Source organism: Gigantopelta aegis, chromosome 2 (genome assembly GCF_016097555.1).
Source record: "Gigantopelta aegis isolate Gae_Host chromosome 2, Gae_host_genome, whole genome shotgun sequence".
NCBI lineage: Eukaryota > Metazoa > Mollusca > Gastropoda > Neomphalida > Peltospiridae > Gigantopelta > Gigantopelta aegis.
Genome location: NC_054700.1, coordinates 8,238,282 through 8,255,839, shown reverse-complemented (window position 1 = coordinate 8,255,839; position 17,558 = coordinate 8,238,282). Strand labels below are relative to the sequence as shown.

Below are 17,558 nucleotides of genomic sequence, written 5' to 3'. Positions count from 1 at the left end.
CTTTCGTGCAGGGGCCATCTACAAGCAACGGCGTTAAATGGAAGTTGTAAATTAGTGGTGAATGTACATTAAAATACTAGTAAGACACCTTTCAACCACACCTCGGGATCTGCACGTGGATCTTTGCTTAAACATTCGGAACAGCACAGATCTCTATGGGACACTGGCATCATTTGTCATTGTTTATAGGGCTGTTCCAGAAATCGTAAGATGGTTTTGGGGGGTGGGGTGGTGGTGTTTTCATGATGTAATTTTTCTATCTATTCATAATTCATATATTCATACGGTAAAACATCGGACAGACAAGCCAGGCATAACAGAATAATTATGACACCTCCCTCCTCCACCTCCCATGAGCAATTCTGGAACAGCCCCTTGCATTTGTATTTGTATAATCATGTATTAATACTCTAATAATGTTAAAATGTTAACACTGTAACACTTAAAACCTATAACCATAGATGAAATAACAAAAACAGTATATATTCACTTTACACTTTGCTTTAGAAACATTAATTCTTAAATATAATACAATATGACATATGCACCAAAAAAAATTATTTGACAAGTGGGTGAGACTACAAAAGGTTTGTACTTGAATAACATTATTTTTAATCACCAGTGGCGACTAAGTGGCCATTAACAAAAAAAGAAAGGAAAAAAACAGGTGGCCAAATGTTTGACATCCAATAGTCGATGATTTAGTTGATGATTTAATCAATATGTTCTAGTGGTGTCGTTAAACAAAACAAACAAACTTTTTTTTCATTGATGCTGTATTATTGCAAGATACAATTAAGATAAAGTGTTAATACCTGAGGCAAAAAGAAATATAGTTATATATATATATATTTGTTTTGGCCAAGTTGTATGTTTTCACACTTGACGGTTCATATGCCCAGTATGTGATGGTTGGTAGCTGTTGGATAAACAGATGTGCTGGGGTGTCGTTAAGGAAATATTACTTTCTTTCCTCTTTACTGTTTACAGCAGCACATGATGACGAAAGTGGAGAAGAACTGGAAGAAGGTAGGGAATTAATAAACAAATAACATGGATGGATGGATGGATGGATGGAACAAAATATTAATAAATGGATGGATGGATGGATGGATGGATGGATGGAACAAAAAATTAATAAATGAATGGATGGATGGATGGATGGATGGAACAAAAAATTAATAAATAGATGGATGGATTTTTTAATGAATGAAATAAAAAATGTTTAGGATTAATAAATTTAAAAAAATCAATGAATGTACCACAATGGATGGATTTATTTATGAATGAATGAATGAAGGAATGAATGAAGGATTGAATGAAGGAATAAATGATTGAATGCATGGATAAATGAATGAATGAATGGATGGATGAATGAATCAATTAATAAATGAATGAATGAACAGATTTTAATGACACTCCAGCTTGGAAGAAATTAAGGAACAATTTATAGAATACTCTTTATACATTCTGATTAATAAAACATACTACAAAACCCCTCTTTAAAGACACTAGTCAGCCTATCTGGCACTTAAAGCTACTAACCCTAGTTGCCAAGCTATGTATACTGATGGAAATAAATAAGGGAACACAATTTAATTCATGTCTAGGGTAGCTATACCTGTATAAAATAACAGCAAAGTAAATGTGGCACTGAATATCATTTGTCCCGGGTTGGGCTTTCGGCTATCCTGAGGCGGAACCTAGGACAGACATGCTTGAAACCTCTGTGGTATATGGGCATGATTAAAAGTTACACACACACACACACACACACTGAATATCAGTACTGATAACACGGTTAACTGGATCAGAGTTTGGTTTGCAGTCAATATTTGCTGCGACTCTTTCTATAGTCTGTCCCACGAGGATCGCATTTTTTTTTCATACTATGTAATCTACTACAAGTTATTTATTTCCAAGCCGAATGATTTGTAAATTGCACACACAAATTGTATTTCTTTGTTATTTCCAAAACACTTTTACTTTTCTTCTTACGTCAAACAATCTAAAATTATTTACAAAAAAACATTTTAATAGAATGATGGGATGGACTGTAGGGTAGTTATACATGTATAAAATATCAGAGATGTAATTAAATGTGGCACTGAATGTCAGTACTGATAACACGGTTAACATCCAAAAACTGTGGATCAGATTTTTGGCTGCTGTCGACATTTGCTGTGACTCTTTAGATCTTCCTTTATTTCTGTCCATAAGTATACAATGTACCTCACAGACAATACATTTTTAGCACAGGTACTTGACACAAAATTATTGTGTATTAATAAATCAATGTAATATATTTGTAAATGAGTATACCAAATTAAAATTTGTGTATAATGTTAAATGATATAAATTTTCACAATATTTGATTTTACTGTTTTAATCAGGGGTGGAAATTCTCCTCAGATTAGCTGTTTTCCTCTCATGGAACATTGCATTTCCTCGCATTTTGATCATCTTTTCCTCTAAAATGTGTCGGATGGCACAGATTTTAACCTAGGATTTCAAGAATTTCCGGGATTCCTCTAGATTTCCTCTTTTTTTTACAATTCACCAACTGTTTAATACATGGCAATTTTATTATCATATAACAAGTATTTACATATACCAAAAATTTTGATCCCTGCTATAGGTATCTTTTATATACCCTGGTAGTAGGGATCGAAATTTTTGGTATATGTAAATACTCATTAAATGACAATAAAATTGTCACGTAGGCCTATAGAGATTATAAGCAAAATATTGTGAAAATATCTCAAATTTACCAACATACAACAATTTAGAATTGTATTCATGTATATGCTTATAGCATAATAGGGTTTAATATACATCTGTGTCAAGTGCCTGTGATTTTTAGTCACTACAATGATGAATAAAAACATACTGAAATTACCAAAATTGATCATCTAACCCCCCAAAATGTAAATAATGTATATTGATGGTAAAAAAAGCAAAAAAAAAGCTCTTAGCCTAAATATTTTTGCACTGCCTAAAATTAGAATTAGCGGCTTTAACATTAATGCAAAACACTAACCTAGCTGTAGCCTTGTTAAACTTGTCTGCTTAGACTGTCTACATTTCATTTCATTGCAACTTATTTCCGTGCTTATATCCAATTAAGGTTCAAGCACGCTGTCCTGGACTCACACCTCAGCTATCTTGGCTGTCTGTGCAGGACAGTAGTAGGTTAGTTGTTAGTTGTTAGTGGTTAGTGAGAGAGAGAAGAGGGTATGGTGATCTTACACCGACCCACTGAGTCGTTAAAACTCGCTTTGGGTGGGAGCCGGTACCAGGCTGCGAACCTTGTACCTACCAGCCTTAAGTCCGATGGTTTAACCACGATGCTGCCGAGGCCAGTCTACATATATTGACCACAGGATGCAGTGTGCCAGGTTCAGGACCATTTTGTAATGGATTAATTATTAATTAATTAATTTAATTAATCAATCAATCCTACTGTCGCATATTAAATATTGTTGTCTTACTTTTTAGATGCTACAGAATATGAAGAGCCAAAAGAGATGCCACAAATAACAACTCCAAAAACCTGGTCACAGCCCAAAATGAACCGAGGTAGGTTTGTCCCATCTCAGATAGATCAGCATTCAAATCAGGGGTGATCTTCACAAGTGAAAAAATACTATTAATTGTACTTGCTGTAAACCTGTGATTGGTATATAACTCAGTTTGATTGGTTCATTTCTGCATATCTGTTGCTGGGAACTCAGCCGTATGTAACATTTTGCTCCAATACCCTAATAACACTCTGAGTATGCAGGACATATTATAAATCAAATATTAGTATTACAACTAGACTAAGGGTTCTTCACAATTATTGACATTTTCAGGAGCATACAAACCATATGCTGGGGGGGGGGGAGGGGGAGGGGGAGGGAGTTTAATGCCAGTATATCTTTTTAAGAGAAACAAAACAAATATGATAAAAAAAAATCCTTTATTATATAATATATAATGTTTTTATGAGGGGGCTACCAGTAATTGTGCATGGACCTAAAAAGGTTTACCGTAAATTTCAAGTCCTGATTGAAGGAGATTACACTGTTTGTTTTCAGAACTAGGTCGTAACTATGGCAGCAGCACCATGGTACAGCGTGGCACAAGGTCTGTGATCCAGCCAGGTGACTTCACCAACAGAGTTAATGCAGCAAGTATGTTGTCTGTTACTCTTGTTAGGGAAAGGAAAAACTGTTAACGTTTGTTTTCTTTCAATGACACAGTTACGGTAATCAGGGACAACGGAGTAGAGGGGCTTGTGGGGGTGGGGGGGGGGGGGGGGGTATTATTTGTAGTAATTCTTAAGGCAGGGATGAATATTACTTGTAGGAAGGAAGGAAGGAAATGTTTTATTTAACGACGCACTCAACACATTTTATTTATGATTATATGGTTGAGGACCACACACACAGATATTGAGAGAGGAAACCCACTGTCACCACTTCATAGGTTGCTCTTTTCGATTAGCAGCACGGGATCTTTTATATGCACCATCCTACAGACAGGATAGTACATACCACGGCCTTTGTTACACCAGTTGTGGAGCAGTGGCTGGAACGAGAAATAGCCCAATCGGCATTACTTGTAGAATGCAGGAAATTGCATTTCAGGACATCTAGTTTCAAAATTTTATGGGGGAACATACCCCTGAACCCCCTAGAAACTTTGCTTTGCACCCTCGATCTCAGTCAGCCCCCACCCCGACCCCCAATGTCTACTTCTTTTCACCATGCCTGATAATTAATCATTGGCTACTGGATGTCAGACATTTGGTAATTTTAACAAAGTCTTAGAGGAAACGTGTATATTAATTAGATTTTTAACAACTGGGGAAAGGCAGTGTCTTCAGAGTTAGTGGAAGGGGGGCAGTGAGGCTCCCTGCCTCTTTGTTTCCCCCTTGCCTCCCCCTTTCAATGCCTATGACGAAGTAAACTTTAATTCACTGATGTAATCTTTATCTTAATCTGACGTAAAGTTTCTTTTTCTTCAAGATAGCTATACATGTTTATATATTTATTTAATATGAGTGACCGCTGGGGTAATAAATTTAATATTTGTTTCAGGTGCTGTTAATGAACTGGATAGAACCCTTGATCTTTATGAAGACGGCCAAACATGTGAGACAATGCTATTTTTTCCCCACACATGCTACTCTTTTAAGCCATTCTTAGCAATTATGAGTGTAGGCTGCAGTATTTGAATTTAGGCGGTTAAAAACAGAGGTGTTTTTTTTTAAAACAAATTATAGTGTACTGGTATATGTAAATTAAATGTCACCAGCAAATACTGTACTGTAGAGTGTTTATCTAAATTATCAGTTGGCTGGTTGTACAGTGAAACCGGTCTAAACTGGATCATGCCGAGGACCTGATATTTATCCGATTTAGACAGGATCCGGTGTTCAAAGGGTCACATTTTAGAATTTAGCATTTTAGAATTTAGAAAATTCGGAATTGTGAAACGTGGCCAGTTTTGTCAGGATTCCGGTTTGTTCAGGGTCCAGTTTAGACAGGTTTCACTGTATTTTTGAACATGCACTAACTACTGACTAAAACATTGATTTTTCAACATAATTTTGTCTTCTTTTTTTTCATTTTTTTTCTCAAAAAAACATTAATTAAAAATTGTGTTTATTGGCTGTATTTGCTTGGGATTTTTTAATATATATTTTGGCATGGGTGATTGTTTTAATGAATGCATGGTTGGTATTATTTCATCAGTTATTATGGACAGAATTCATTTTTATGAAAGTCAGGCTCATGTACAGGAATTTTAGGTGGGAAGTTTATAGGTGGGGGGGTGTGTGTGTGCGTGTGTGTGTGTGTAAAGTCATGCTCCCCTGAACTGTATATTGAGATAAAAGAAAATTTGCTTGAGCAGGGAGGGGTTTTTGCTTCCCCTCCCTGTGAAACCCTTCCCCTGCACATGAGCCTGAAACCTCATAAAATGGAATGGTATACAAATGCAGTATTACATTTATATTTTTCATATTTTATGGGATTTTGGCTTTTTTCTATTTATGATATGGTAGTATATATGTACCATAAATCCTTGAATATAGGCCACCATCCATAATATAATACATTTTAATTTGAATCATATGTGATGTCATAACAGTTACTGATCTTTTAGTCTTGAGTCTACATTCTAGAATTTTATAAACATCGACCCAGAACCCATTTTTTAAAGCCATTTTAGCGATATAATATCATAAAACCATCATAGGCTATAGCGCATGTGTTGTTGTGATGGTTTTATGAAAAAAGAAGAAGTTTGTTTTGTTCAATCACACCACTAGAGCACATTGATTTATTAATCATCAGCTATTGGATGTCAAACATTTGGTAATTTCGACATATAGTCTTAGAGAGGAAACCTGCTACTTTTGTCCATTAATATCAAGGAATCTTTTATATGCATCATCTCACAGACAGGATAGCATATACCACAGCCATTGATATACCTACCATTTGTGGTGCATTGTGGAGAAATAGCCCAATGGGCCCCCCGACGGGGATCGATCTCAAACCGACTGTGCATCAAGCAAACACTTTACCACTGGGCTGTCTCCTGCCTCTTGGTTTTATGATATCGTAATGCTAAGATAACTTCAAAAATATGTGGCCTGGTCTTGATTGCAAGTCAAAGTTCAAATAATTGTCCTGTTCCAAAAATATCTGTTCAAGGATTTCTGGTACTGTAATTAGTATGTGATTTACATTTGGTGCTTATACTTTCACTCCTTATCATTACCAGGCAAAACGAGTGATGTTTAATATTTATTACAAAAGCAAAGAATGTTGTATTTCCAGATGTACCGGAACGTACATATAGTTACGAAAATGAAAGTGTGGTCGAAAAATGTAAGTTATTTAGTGACGGGGAAAAACCCGTCAGTGATAAATATGATACAGTGTCCTGTTTAATTGCAGGGCTTCTAGATTATGGTAGCCCCACTCCCATGGCTAGAGATATTCATTGTTGGGCTAGTAAATAACTAATATTGCCATGCCAGACAGGGCTTCTAGATTATGGTAGCCCCACTCCCGTGGCTAGAGATATTCAATGTTGGGCTAGTAAATAACTACTATTGCCATGCCCGACGGCTAGTGAATTTCTTTTGGTCAAAAGTTGCAGTTAAGTCTATTTTGTAATATGAATATCCTGACCCACCCACCCCAGTGTTAGTGTTTTTAAGCTCCATCTCCCTCTATAGGGTGTATACTACCAAATCAAATCCCATAGACGACAATAGTAACATATGTGGCTAAAACTCCTACCTGCAACATATCAACCGACATAAACGCCACGGATATAAATACTACCACCCCTCACACTTAAAGTGAATCAGAAAAAAATGGGGGTCAAGCTGCTCGTTTCTGAGATAACGGGTAGCGTCTATGACTACCCTAGTTCCGCACAAAATTCGAGTACTTTTTTTTTACAGGTACCCCATACATGTTTCAAGCACAAGGCTACTTGACACATTGGTACTAGATGAAATAAAATTGCATTTTTTTTTAACCCAGATCAAACTATTATTTTTTACAACCAACACACTCACATTTATAACCAATCGCAGGACTTGTGGTGTTCACTTCTCTATTAAAAGTTCGGTGCACCTCGAACTTTGACCCAGCCGGAAGTTATTTGGTCTAGTACTACCTTTAGGTGACATATCTAATTATTATTATTTGGTCAAATTGTATTAACTTAAAGTAAAGTAAGGCTAGTGAATTTTTAATTGTGGCTAGTAAATCTCTTAAATCACTGATCCCATGGCTAGTGGATTTTATAAAGATTATAGAAGCCCTGTAATTGTTTTCAGTTTAGTATCACTAATTTATAACAGTAATAGTTTTCAGTTTAGTATCACTAATTTATAACAGTAATAGTTTTCAGTTTAGTATCACTAATTTATAACAGTAATAGTTTTCTAACTTGCACAACATTTGAAAGGACAAGTTACCGTATTTCCTCTAATATACACTGGGCCTCAAATAAGTTGTGATCTAATAAGTTCTAACTTTTGAAAGGAATAAGTGCCATGGCATGTACATATATTAGAGGATATGTTAGTTGGTAGATAGTTTTCTAACTTTTGAAAGGAATTGCACAACATTTGAAAGGACGAAGTTACCGTATTTCCTCTAATATACACTGGGCCTCAAATAAGTTGTGATCTTCAATAAGTGAAAGATCTGGAACCCTTTTGAAAGGAATAAGTGCCATGGCATGTACATATATTAGAGGATATGTTAGTTGGTAGATAGTTTATCACCAGAAGTGAACCCTTTTGAAAGGAATAAGTGCCATGGCATGTACATATATTAGAGGATAGGATAGTTTATCACCAGAAGTGCCATGGCATGTACATATACCCTTTTGAAAGGAATAAGTGCCATGGCATGTACATATATTAGAGGATATGGTAGTTGGTAGATAGTTTATCACCAGAAGTGAACCAGACAATATAATATATGGAAGTATTTAAATTAAACTACTGTAAATCATAAAATTGTAGCGATCTTAAAATTTAGCGAAATCCAAATAGGTGACATATGTATTAGCAAAATAAAACTTCAACGACATTGTCCTAATGAGACATTTAAATAAACAGAAGCTTGTGGTATTGGCTGAAAGAGTCCTTTTGATCAATGCTGACATTATGCAGCTTACAGACAATTAAATTTAGTAGAAAATTGCAGTAATATGCATGTGTATTTGTATGGCCTAGCTAAATTTGCCATTATTTTTATATATCTGAAATACTGTCAAAATTAAAATGGAAAGCAGAAGTTGCTTGTGAAACTGGCTATGGATTTTCAAAACTGTGTTACTGCTACAAAATTGTAAAACCATTGTAGGCTATGATGTCACTATACAGCACACACCATAGTGATGCCATTGTCTATGATGCTTTTACGATTTCGTTGCGCTAACATAGCTTTGAAAATATGGGGCCAGATTATTAAAAAGCATGCTGTGCATCTTGAGCGGTATTTGCTGTCTAGTGCCGGTCAGTTTCAAGCCTTGAAAAAAACCCTAATGGTTTTGGGGTTCTACTAAAGCATTATAAAAGCATTATGAAAGCATTATGCATGGTATTCAAGGAGAGGTGCATGCTAAATGTTCTAAGAGGTATTAATAATTGTTTTAGTCATTTATTTCATTGCTTTACCTGCATTTCTTTATTTAATTATATTTTGCCATGTTTATTTTGATACTCAATAATAAAACTTGTTTCTTTAAAAGAAATTTGAGTACAGTTGCTTTACCGGTATTTTTTTTATTTTTATTTTACAACTTTTTACAAGTACAACCATGTAATAATAATTTTAAATTTAAAAAAATGTCATTGAGTTACCAGTATTTCTTTATTTAGTCTGTATTACTATTATATATTTATGACATTTGATGATATCATTTATTTCCATGCTAAAGGTGCTATCTCAACGGTGTACAATTGTGTCTGCCCTCCAAAATTATTTATTAAACTTTTGTATTAAAATATAAGCATTATTCCTTCAACTATTTACCTGTAAAAAAATTACAACTAAATACTTGAATTTACTAGTGGAGCTCGAAACTCCGAAATATTAATTTTCAAACAAACCCGAATGCATCATTAGTGAAAATGGAATCAGTTGTCTGTCTGCTCATTTTACAAAATATGTATATCTATTGAGAAGCTACATCTATTTACTCCCCTACCAGTCCATCTGGAGGGGACTATAGGTTTTGTCTCTGACAGACTGACAGACAGATGGAAGGACAGTCTGTCAGTCAGTCAATCTCTGTCTGTCTGTCTGTCTGTCTGTCTGTTCGTTCGTTCATCCGTCCGACCGTCTGTCTGTCTGTCCCACATATAGTTTTCTGGCCATTTTTTTTCCACAATGCCTCAAGATACTGAGGTGAAATTGTGTGTATAATTTTATCGTGTACTGTTACAGATCAAATTTAACTTTCATGGTGATTTACCCATTTGTCACAGAGTTATGGCCCTTGAACTTAGGAGATATGAAAATTTGTTGAGCCAGATATGGAACATGTGTTGCTTTAGCAGCACTCTCAAAATGCTTGTTTTTTTTATTATTATGTATCTATATATGTAGATGATAATTAAATGATTAGTACTCTCAAAATGCTTTTTTTTAAAATTATTATGTATCTATATATGTAGATAATTAAATGATTTAGTAATCAGAATGCTTTTTTTATTTTTGTTATGTGTATCTGTACATGTAGATGATCATTAAATTCTTTTCTTTTATTAAACCTGTAGTGCGGAATCTGAGCCATGCCCCTCCCCCACCTGGTCCCCCACCCTGCACAGGTAAACCAGCGGGAGAAAGATCCTACGTAAACGATCCCATGGCAATGAGAAGTAAGTATTTTAGTTGATATACACATATAGAAAATAGTATTAATGTTGATGTTGTTAACTGACTCTAGTAGTTGTTTCACTCACCACAATCAGAGCTGGTTTATCCTAGTAGCACATGTAGAATGTGCTACGGGCCCTGTGGTGATGTGTACATTTATTTTCCTCAGGTCATTTTTCCCCTCTCCCTGACGGGGTTGCAAAATATATATCCTGGGAAGGGGGCCCCACTGTTATTTGTGCTACTGGCCCCGCAAATCCTTAAACCGGCTCTGACCACAATCATACCAAAAACTGACACACCAAAAACTCACAACTTAAAGGGACTTGGACTATCCTGAGTTTGTAGCCATTTTAAACGGTTTTTGGCAAATTTTAAAATCATTAAAATTACAATTTACTTACAATTCTTTTGCTTAGAATATGAACATTTCTATAAACAATGCATGTCTGGATGCCGTAATGGTTTGTAGTATCTCAATATCGATTTTTGTCTAAAATAATTGTGTATGAACAGAATTATTTTTTTCTTTCAATGCATAAATGAAATTTAAAATAATTCAACCAAACATGTTTAGGTAGGATAGTGTATTAAAAACAGAAAAAAGTAGATGTGCGATTATTTTGTTGGGGTAACAAACAAGAAAATTGTTAGGGCTGAACTGTGCTAATTCCTGTTCCAGCTAGAGTACCACAACTGGTATATCAAAGGCTGTGGTATGTGCTATCCTGTCAGTGGGATGGTGCACATAAAAGATTCCTTGCTACTAATGGAAACATGTAGCAGTTTTCATCTCTAAGACTATGTCACAATTACCAAATGTATTAATTAATAAATTAATAAATCAATGTGCTCTAGTGGTGTTGTTAAACGATAACAAACTGTTTACTAGGGCTGAACACTCAGGATAGTCCCTTTAAATTATCAAAATACAGTTGTATGAATTATTTATTTTGTTTAATATTATTTAACTTACAGAGTTAATCAGCTGCTACTGTTAAATAAAAATGCCAACATGAAAAGGATTATTTTCAAAAGTACATAAGTATGTTATGCTAATCTCTCACTGTCAACTGTTACAACAAAGTTGGTCAACTCGACGGTTGCATTGTAATTTCCCCAAATCCTGACTTGCGATGGATACGCTCAGATTAACAACTAATGGGTTATATGATGAGAATCAAGTTGTAAGACTAGCAACTGAACAGTAGAAGAAGTCGTGACAGCAGATAGTTGGCCAACTCTGTGCTGGCAGTTGGTAGTTTGACCCTAGCATTACTTAAATTATTTATTTTTTGATGTGTCACTTTTTAGTGTGAATCAATTAGTAGGACTTAATTTATTGAACTGTCACAGCCACATGAAGATGGAGTTCAGACAAATTGTAGAAAGGTTTCTACATTTTTATAATTTTTAAATTATTTCAAATTATTTTCTGACAGAAAGCATGAGTAGTTATCCCACTTTTTGGTAATTAGTTAATTAAACAAATAAATATTTGGGATGTATAAATAATTTGTAAAGCACAATAAAATGCTTGAATTGAAACTGAAATGAAAAAAGAAAACAAATCTTAGCATACTAGTTCCTGGTCTTTTTTTTCTTCTTTTTTTTTGTTTTACAGTTTATTTGAAAAAGTGGCTATGATTGTTTTTGTTTTTGCTTCTTTTTTTCTGACATAGCATATCTTTTTAGCAGTTGTTTTTCTTTGACATCTTATTCTCTAGGTAGTGTGACAGAATGCAGTTTTCTACCAGATTAACGCATTGGTTTTTAATACAATTTATAGTACTCTAATGCTGTAACAGTTTTGATTATTAATGTCCTTTTAATTTACAGTCAGGGTTTCTGCCAGAGGGTAAAACGGGTATGGCGCCATACCCAAATGTTTTTTGCAAATTTTTTTTTTTAAGTTAACTTTTTTACAAAATTAATTACTCTTATCATTACTGTATGATTTTCTTAACCCTAACACTATATTTTAACCCACTTTCTTTCTGGGGGAGCCCCACCCCCACCCCCTGTTGACTGGTTGCATTCAGTTCCATAGTGTCTTACCCACAAATTTCTTTCTGGCAGAAACACTGACAGTATTATAGTGTGTTTTTACTATATTTTCTATGAACAGTTTTTAAAGTGTATTAACTAAAGTTCAAACCACATTGTTAACAACTATGATAAATGACTTTCCTACCTTTAATTACTGTTAGATTTTCCCCACATTTTGTCCAGACAAACATCATGAAAAAAACATTATTGTGACAAAGATTCCACATACTAGTTTGTAACCATGTCACCTGTATTTACTGTGACACAGATTCCACTTACTAGTTTGTAAACCATGTCACCTGTATTTACTGTGACACAGATTCCACATACTGGTTTGTAACCATGTCACCTGTATTTACTGTGACACAGATTCCACATACTGGTTTGTAACCATGTCACCTGTATTTACTGTGACACAGATTCCACATACTGGTTTGTAACCATGTCACCTGTATTTACTGTGACACAGATTCCACATACTAGTTTGTAAACCATGTCACCTGTATTTACTGTGACACAGATTCCACATACTGGTTTGTAACCATGTCACCTGTATTTACTGTGACACAGATTCCACATACTGGTTTGTAACCATGTCACCTGTATTTACTGTGACACAGATTCCACATACTGGTTTGTAACCATGTCACCTGTATTTACTGTGACACAGATTCCATTTACTAGTTTGTAAACCATGTCACCTGTATTTACTGTGACACAGATTCCACTTACTATACTAAGCGCAAGTAGAAACTTTACAATCATATTTTTTATCATAAATTATTTTGGATGAAATCAGTTGAAATTTGCGTTACATAATGGATGATAAAGGTCTTCCCGGTGATACTGCACGGACGGGGTGGAGTGAAAACGCACATATTGCCTTTCTGCACGTCTAAAGTGCAAAACCTGACAAACACGTGCACAGGGTCATGTGATCAACACAGTGAACGCATATGCCTTCAAATCAATTCACACATGTATTGTTTAACAGGAAAACACATTAAAATTTCTGGTGACAAATTAGTGCCTGAATGCCACGCCTCACAAATGCAGAACGTGAGCGTGCTGTGGGTAGGCTGCACGCAGGACAATCCGTTGCAGCAGTTGCTCGCACACTAGGATGCAGCCGACAGATAATTCATAATCTCAGAACCCATGTGCAACAGACAGGTGTAGTGGCGGATCGTCCGAGGCCAGGACATCCACATGTGACGTCACGCTGAGAGGATGGACAAATCAGATTACGTCATCTCCGTAATCGGTTCAAGACGGCCGCGTCCACAAGCAGACAATTGTTCAGGGGTCGGGTGTCACAATCCACCATCAGGAATCGACTGCGGACTGCTGGTCTGCGAGCTAGGAGACCATACAAGGACCCATTTTCACGCCATTTCACCGTCGTCAACGTCTAGAATGGACCTGATGACACGTTAGATGGAATCAGAGACGCTGGAATAACGTTGTCTTTAGTGACGAGTCACGTTTCACACTTAGGTTTGCTGATGGCAGGGTACGGGTGTGGTGTAGACCGTGAGAACGCTATGCGCAGTGTTGTGTTCAGGAGGTCGACAGATTTGGTGGCGGCAGCGTAATGGTTTGGGGTTCATTTTGTTCCCATGGTCGTTCCCGATTGATTGTCGTCCAGGGCAACCTCACTGCCTCACAATACCGTGATCAAGTGTTGACACCGGAACTGCTGCCGTTCATGCAACAACACGGTCCAGGATTGACATTTCAACAAGACAACGCTACACCCCAAGCAGCGATCTTGACGCGCAATTTCTTGCGAAACGCCGGTATCAATGTCATGGATTGGCCGTCCCGTTCACCTGTATTTACTGTGACACAGATTCCACATACTGTGTTGTAACCATGTCACCTGTATTTACTGTGACACAGATTCCACATACTAGTTTGTAACCATGTCACCTGTATTTACTGTGACACAGATTCCACATACTAGTTTGTAACCATGTCACCTGTATTTACTGTGACACAGATTCCACATACTAGTTTGTAACCATGTCACCTGTATTTACTGTGACACAGATTCCACATACTGGTTTGTAACCATGTCACCTGTATTTACTGTGACACAGATTCCACATACTGGTTTGTAACCATGTCACCTGTATTTACTGTGACACAGATTCCAATTACTAGTTTGTAAACCATGTCACCTGTATTTACTGTGACACAGATTGCACATACTGGTTTGTAACCATGTCACCTGTATTTACTGTGACACAGATTCCAATTACTAGTTTGTAAACCATGTCACCTGTATTTACTGTGACACAGATTCCAATTACTAGTTTGTAAACCATGTCACCTGTATTTACTGTGACACAGATTCCACATACTGGTTTGTAACCATGTCACCTGTATTTACTGTGACACAGATTCCACATACTGTTTTGTAACCATGTCACCTGTATTTACTGTGACACAGATTACACATACTGGTTTGTAACCATGTCACCTGTATTTACTGTGACACAGATTCCAATTACTAGTTTGTAAACCATGTCACCTGTATTTACTGTGACACAGATTGCACATACTGGTTTGTAACCATGTCACCTGTATTTACTGTGACACAGATTCCAATTACTAGTTTGTAAACCATGTCACCTGTATTTACTGTGACACAGATTGCACATACTGGTTTGTAACCATGTCACCTGTATTTACTGTGACACAGATTCCATTTACTAGTTTGTAAACCATGTCACCTGTATTTACTGTGACACAGATTCCACTTACTATACTAAGTGCAAGTAGAAACTTTACAATCATATTTTTTATCATAAATTATTTTGGATGAAATCAGTTGAAATTTGCGTTACATAATGGATGATAAAGGTCTTCCCGATGATACTGCACAGACGGGGTGGAGTGAAAACGCACATATTGCCTTTCTGCACGTCTAAAGTGCAAAACCTGACAAACACGTGCACAGGGTCATGTGATCAACACAGTGAACGCATATGCCTTCATATCAATTCACACATGTATTGTTTAACAGGAAAACACATTAAAATTTCTGGTGACAAATTAGTGCCTGAATGCCACGCCTCACAAATGCAGAACGTAAGCGTGCTGTGGGTAGGCTGCACACAGGTCAATCCGTTGCAGCAGTTGCTCGCACACTAGGATGCAGCCGACAGATAATTCATAATCTCAGAACCCATGTGCAACAGACAGGTGTAGTGGCGGATCGTCCGAGGCCAGGACATCCACATGTGACGTCACGCTGAGAGGATGGACAAATCAGATTACGTCATCTCCGTAATCGGTTCAAGACGGCCGCGTCCACAAGCAGACAATTGTTCAGGGGTCGGGTGTCACAATCCACCATCAGGAATCGACTGCGGACTGCTGGTCTGCGAGCTAGGAGACCATACAAGGACCCATTTTCACGCCATTTCACCGTCGTCAACGTCTAGAATGGACCTGATGACACGTTAGATGGAATCAGAGACGCTGGAATAACGTTGTCTTTAGTGACGAGTCACGTTTCACACTTAGGTTTGCTGATGGCAGGGTACGGGTGTGGTGTAGACCGTGAGAACGCTATGCGCAGTGTTGTGTTCAGGAGGTCGACAGATTTGGTGGCGGCAGCGTAATGGTTTGGGGTTCATTTTGTTCCCATGGTCGTTCCCGATTGATTGTCGTCCAGGGCAACCTCACTGCCTCACAATACCGTGATCAAGTGTTGACACCGGAACTGCTGCCGTTCATGCAACAACACGGTCCAGGATTGACATTTCAACAAGACAACGCTACACCCCATACATCGATCTTGACGCGCAATTTCTTGTGAAACGCCGGTATCAACGTCATGGATTGGCCGTCCCGTTCACCAGACCTGAATCCCATCGAACACATTTGGGATGAATTGGGAAGATGACTGAGACAGCAGGTCAACCCACCGCAGACCCTTCAAGCTCTTGGGCAGGCATTGATCAACCAATGGCAACGACTTTCAGAGGAGTTCTTCGGTCGATGAGAAGACGTGCAGCTGTGGTGGCTGTGCGAGGCAGTCACACGCGTTATTGACGTCAGAACATGCCACGATCTCATCATGTGAAAATCGTTTTGGGGGGTCACATGACAGCAGGCGGTAATACGCAATAAATTGATCCCCACATCGACTTGAATGATATCGACATACTTACATAGCAGTTGTATAGTCATGCACCCTGTAGTTAATTTGTGTGGCCAAATTTATGCAGTGTAAAGTTTCTACTTGCGCTCAGTATAGTTTGTAACCATGTCACCTGTATTTACTGTGACACAGATTCCACATACTAGTTTGTAACCATGTCACCTGTATTTACTGTGACACAGATTCCACATACTAGTTTGTAACCATGTCACCTGTATTTACTGTGACACAGATTGCACATACTAGTTTGTAACCATGTCACCTGTATTTACTGTGACACAGATTGCACATACTGGTTTGTAACCATGTCACCTGTATTTACTGTGTGACACAGATTCCACATACTAGTTTGTAACCATGTCACCTGTATTTACTGTGACACAGATTCCACATACTGGTTTGTAACCATGTCACCTGTATTTACTGTGACACAGATTCCACATACTGGTTTGTAACCATGTCACCTGTATTTACTGTGACACAGATTACACATACTGGTTTGTAACCATGTCACCTGTATTTACTGTGACACAGATTCCACATACTGGTTTGTAACCATGTCACCTGTATTTACTGTGACACAGATTGCACATACTGGTTTGTAACCATGTCACCTGTATTTACTGTGACACAGATTCCAATTACTAGTTTGTAAACCATGTCACCTGTATTTACTGTGACACAGATTGCACATACTGGTTTGTAACCATGTCACCTGTATTTACTGTGACACAGATTCCACATACTGTGTTGTAACCATGTCACCTGTATTTACTGTGACACAGATTGCACATACTAGTTTGTAACCATGTCACCTGTATTTACTGTGACACAGATTCCAATTACTAGTTTGTAAACCATGTCACCTGTATTTACTGTGACACAGATTGCACATACTGGTTTGTAACCATGTCACCTGTATTTACTGT

The 17,558-nt window shown here is 37.1% G+C and overlaps 1 protein-coding gene across 7 annotated transcripts in view; it reads left to right on the top strand.

Moving 5' to 3' along the window:
- LOC121380796 overlaps window positions 1-17,558 on the top strand; it is a 71,983-nt gene that overhangs the window by 33,632 nt on the left and 20,793 nt on the right. For 6 of the 7 annotated variants that reach the window (XM_041509814.1, XM_041509798.1, XM_041509806.1 and 3 more), the window contains 6 exons: window positions 991-1,029; window positions 3,499-3,579; window positions 4,080-4,175; window positions 5,085-5,138; window positions 6,834-6,884; window positions 10,307-10,408. In XM_041509814.1, the coding sequence (XP_041365748.1) occupies window positions 991-1,029; window positions 3,499-3,579; window positions 4,080-4,175; window positions 5,085-5,138; window positions 6,834-6,884; window positions 10,307-10,408 (423 nt within the window). The remainder of the gene's footprint in view (window positions 1-990; window positions 1,030-3,498; window positions 3,580-4,079; window positions 4,176-5,084; window positions 5,139-6,833; window positions 6,885-10,306; window positions 10,409-17,558) is intronic. The other variant, XM_041509791.1, reaches the window with a different exon arrangement.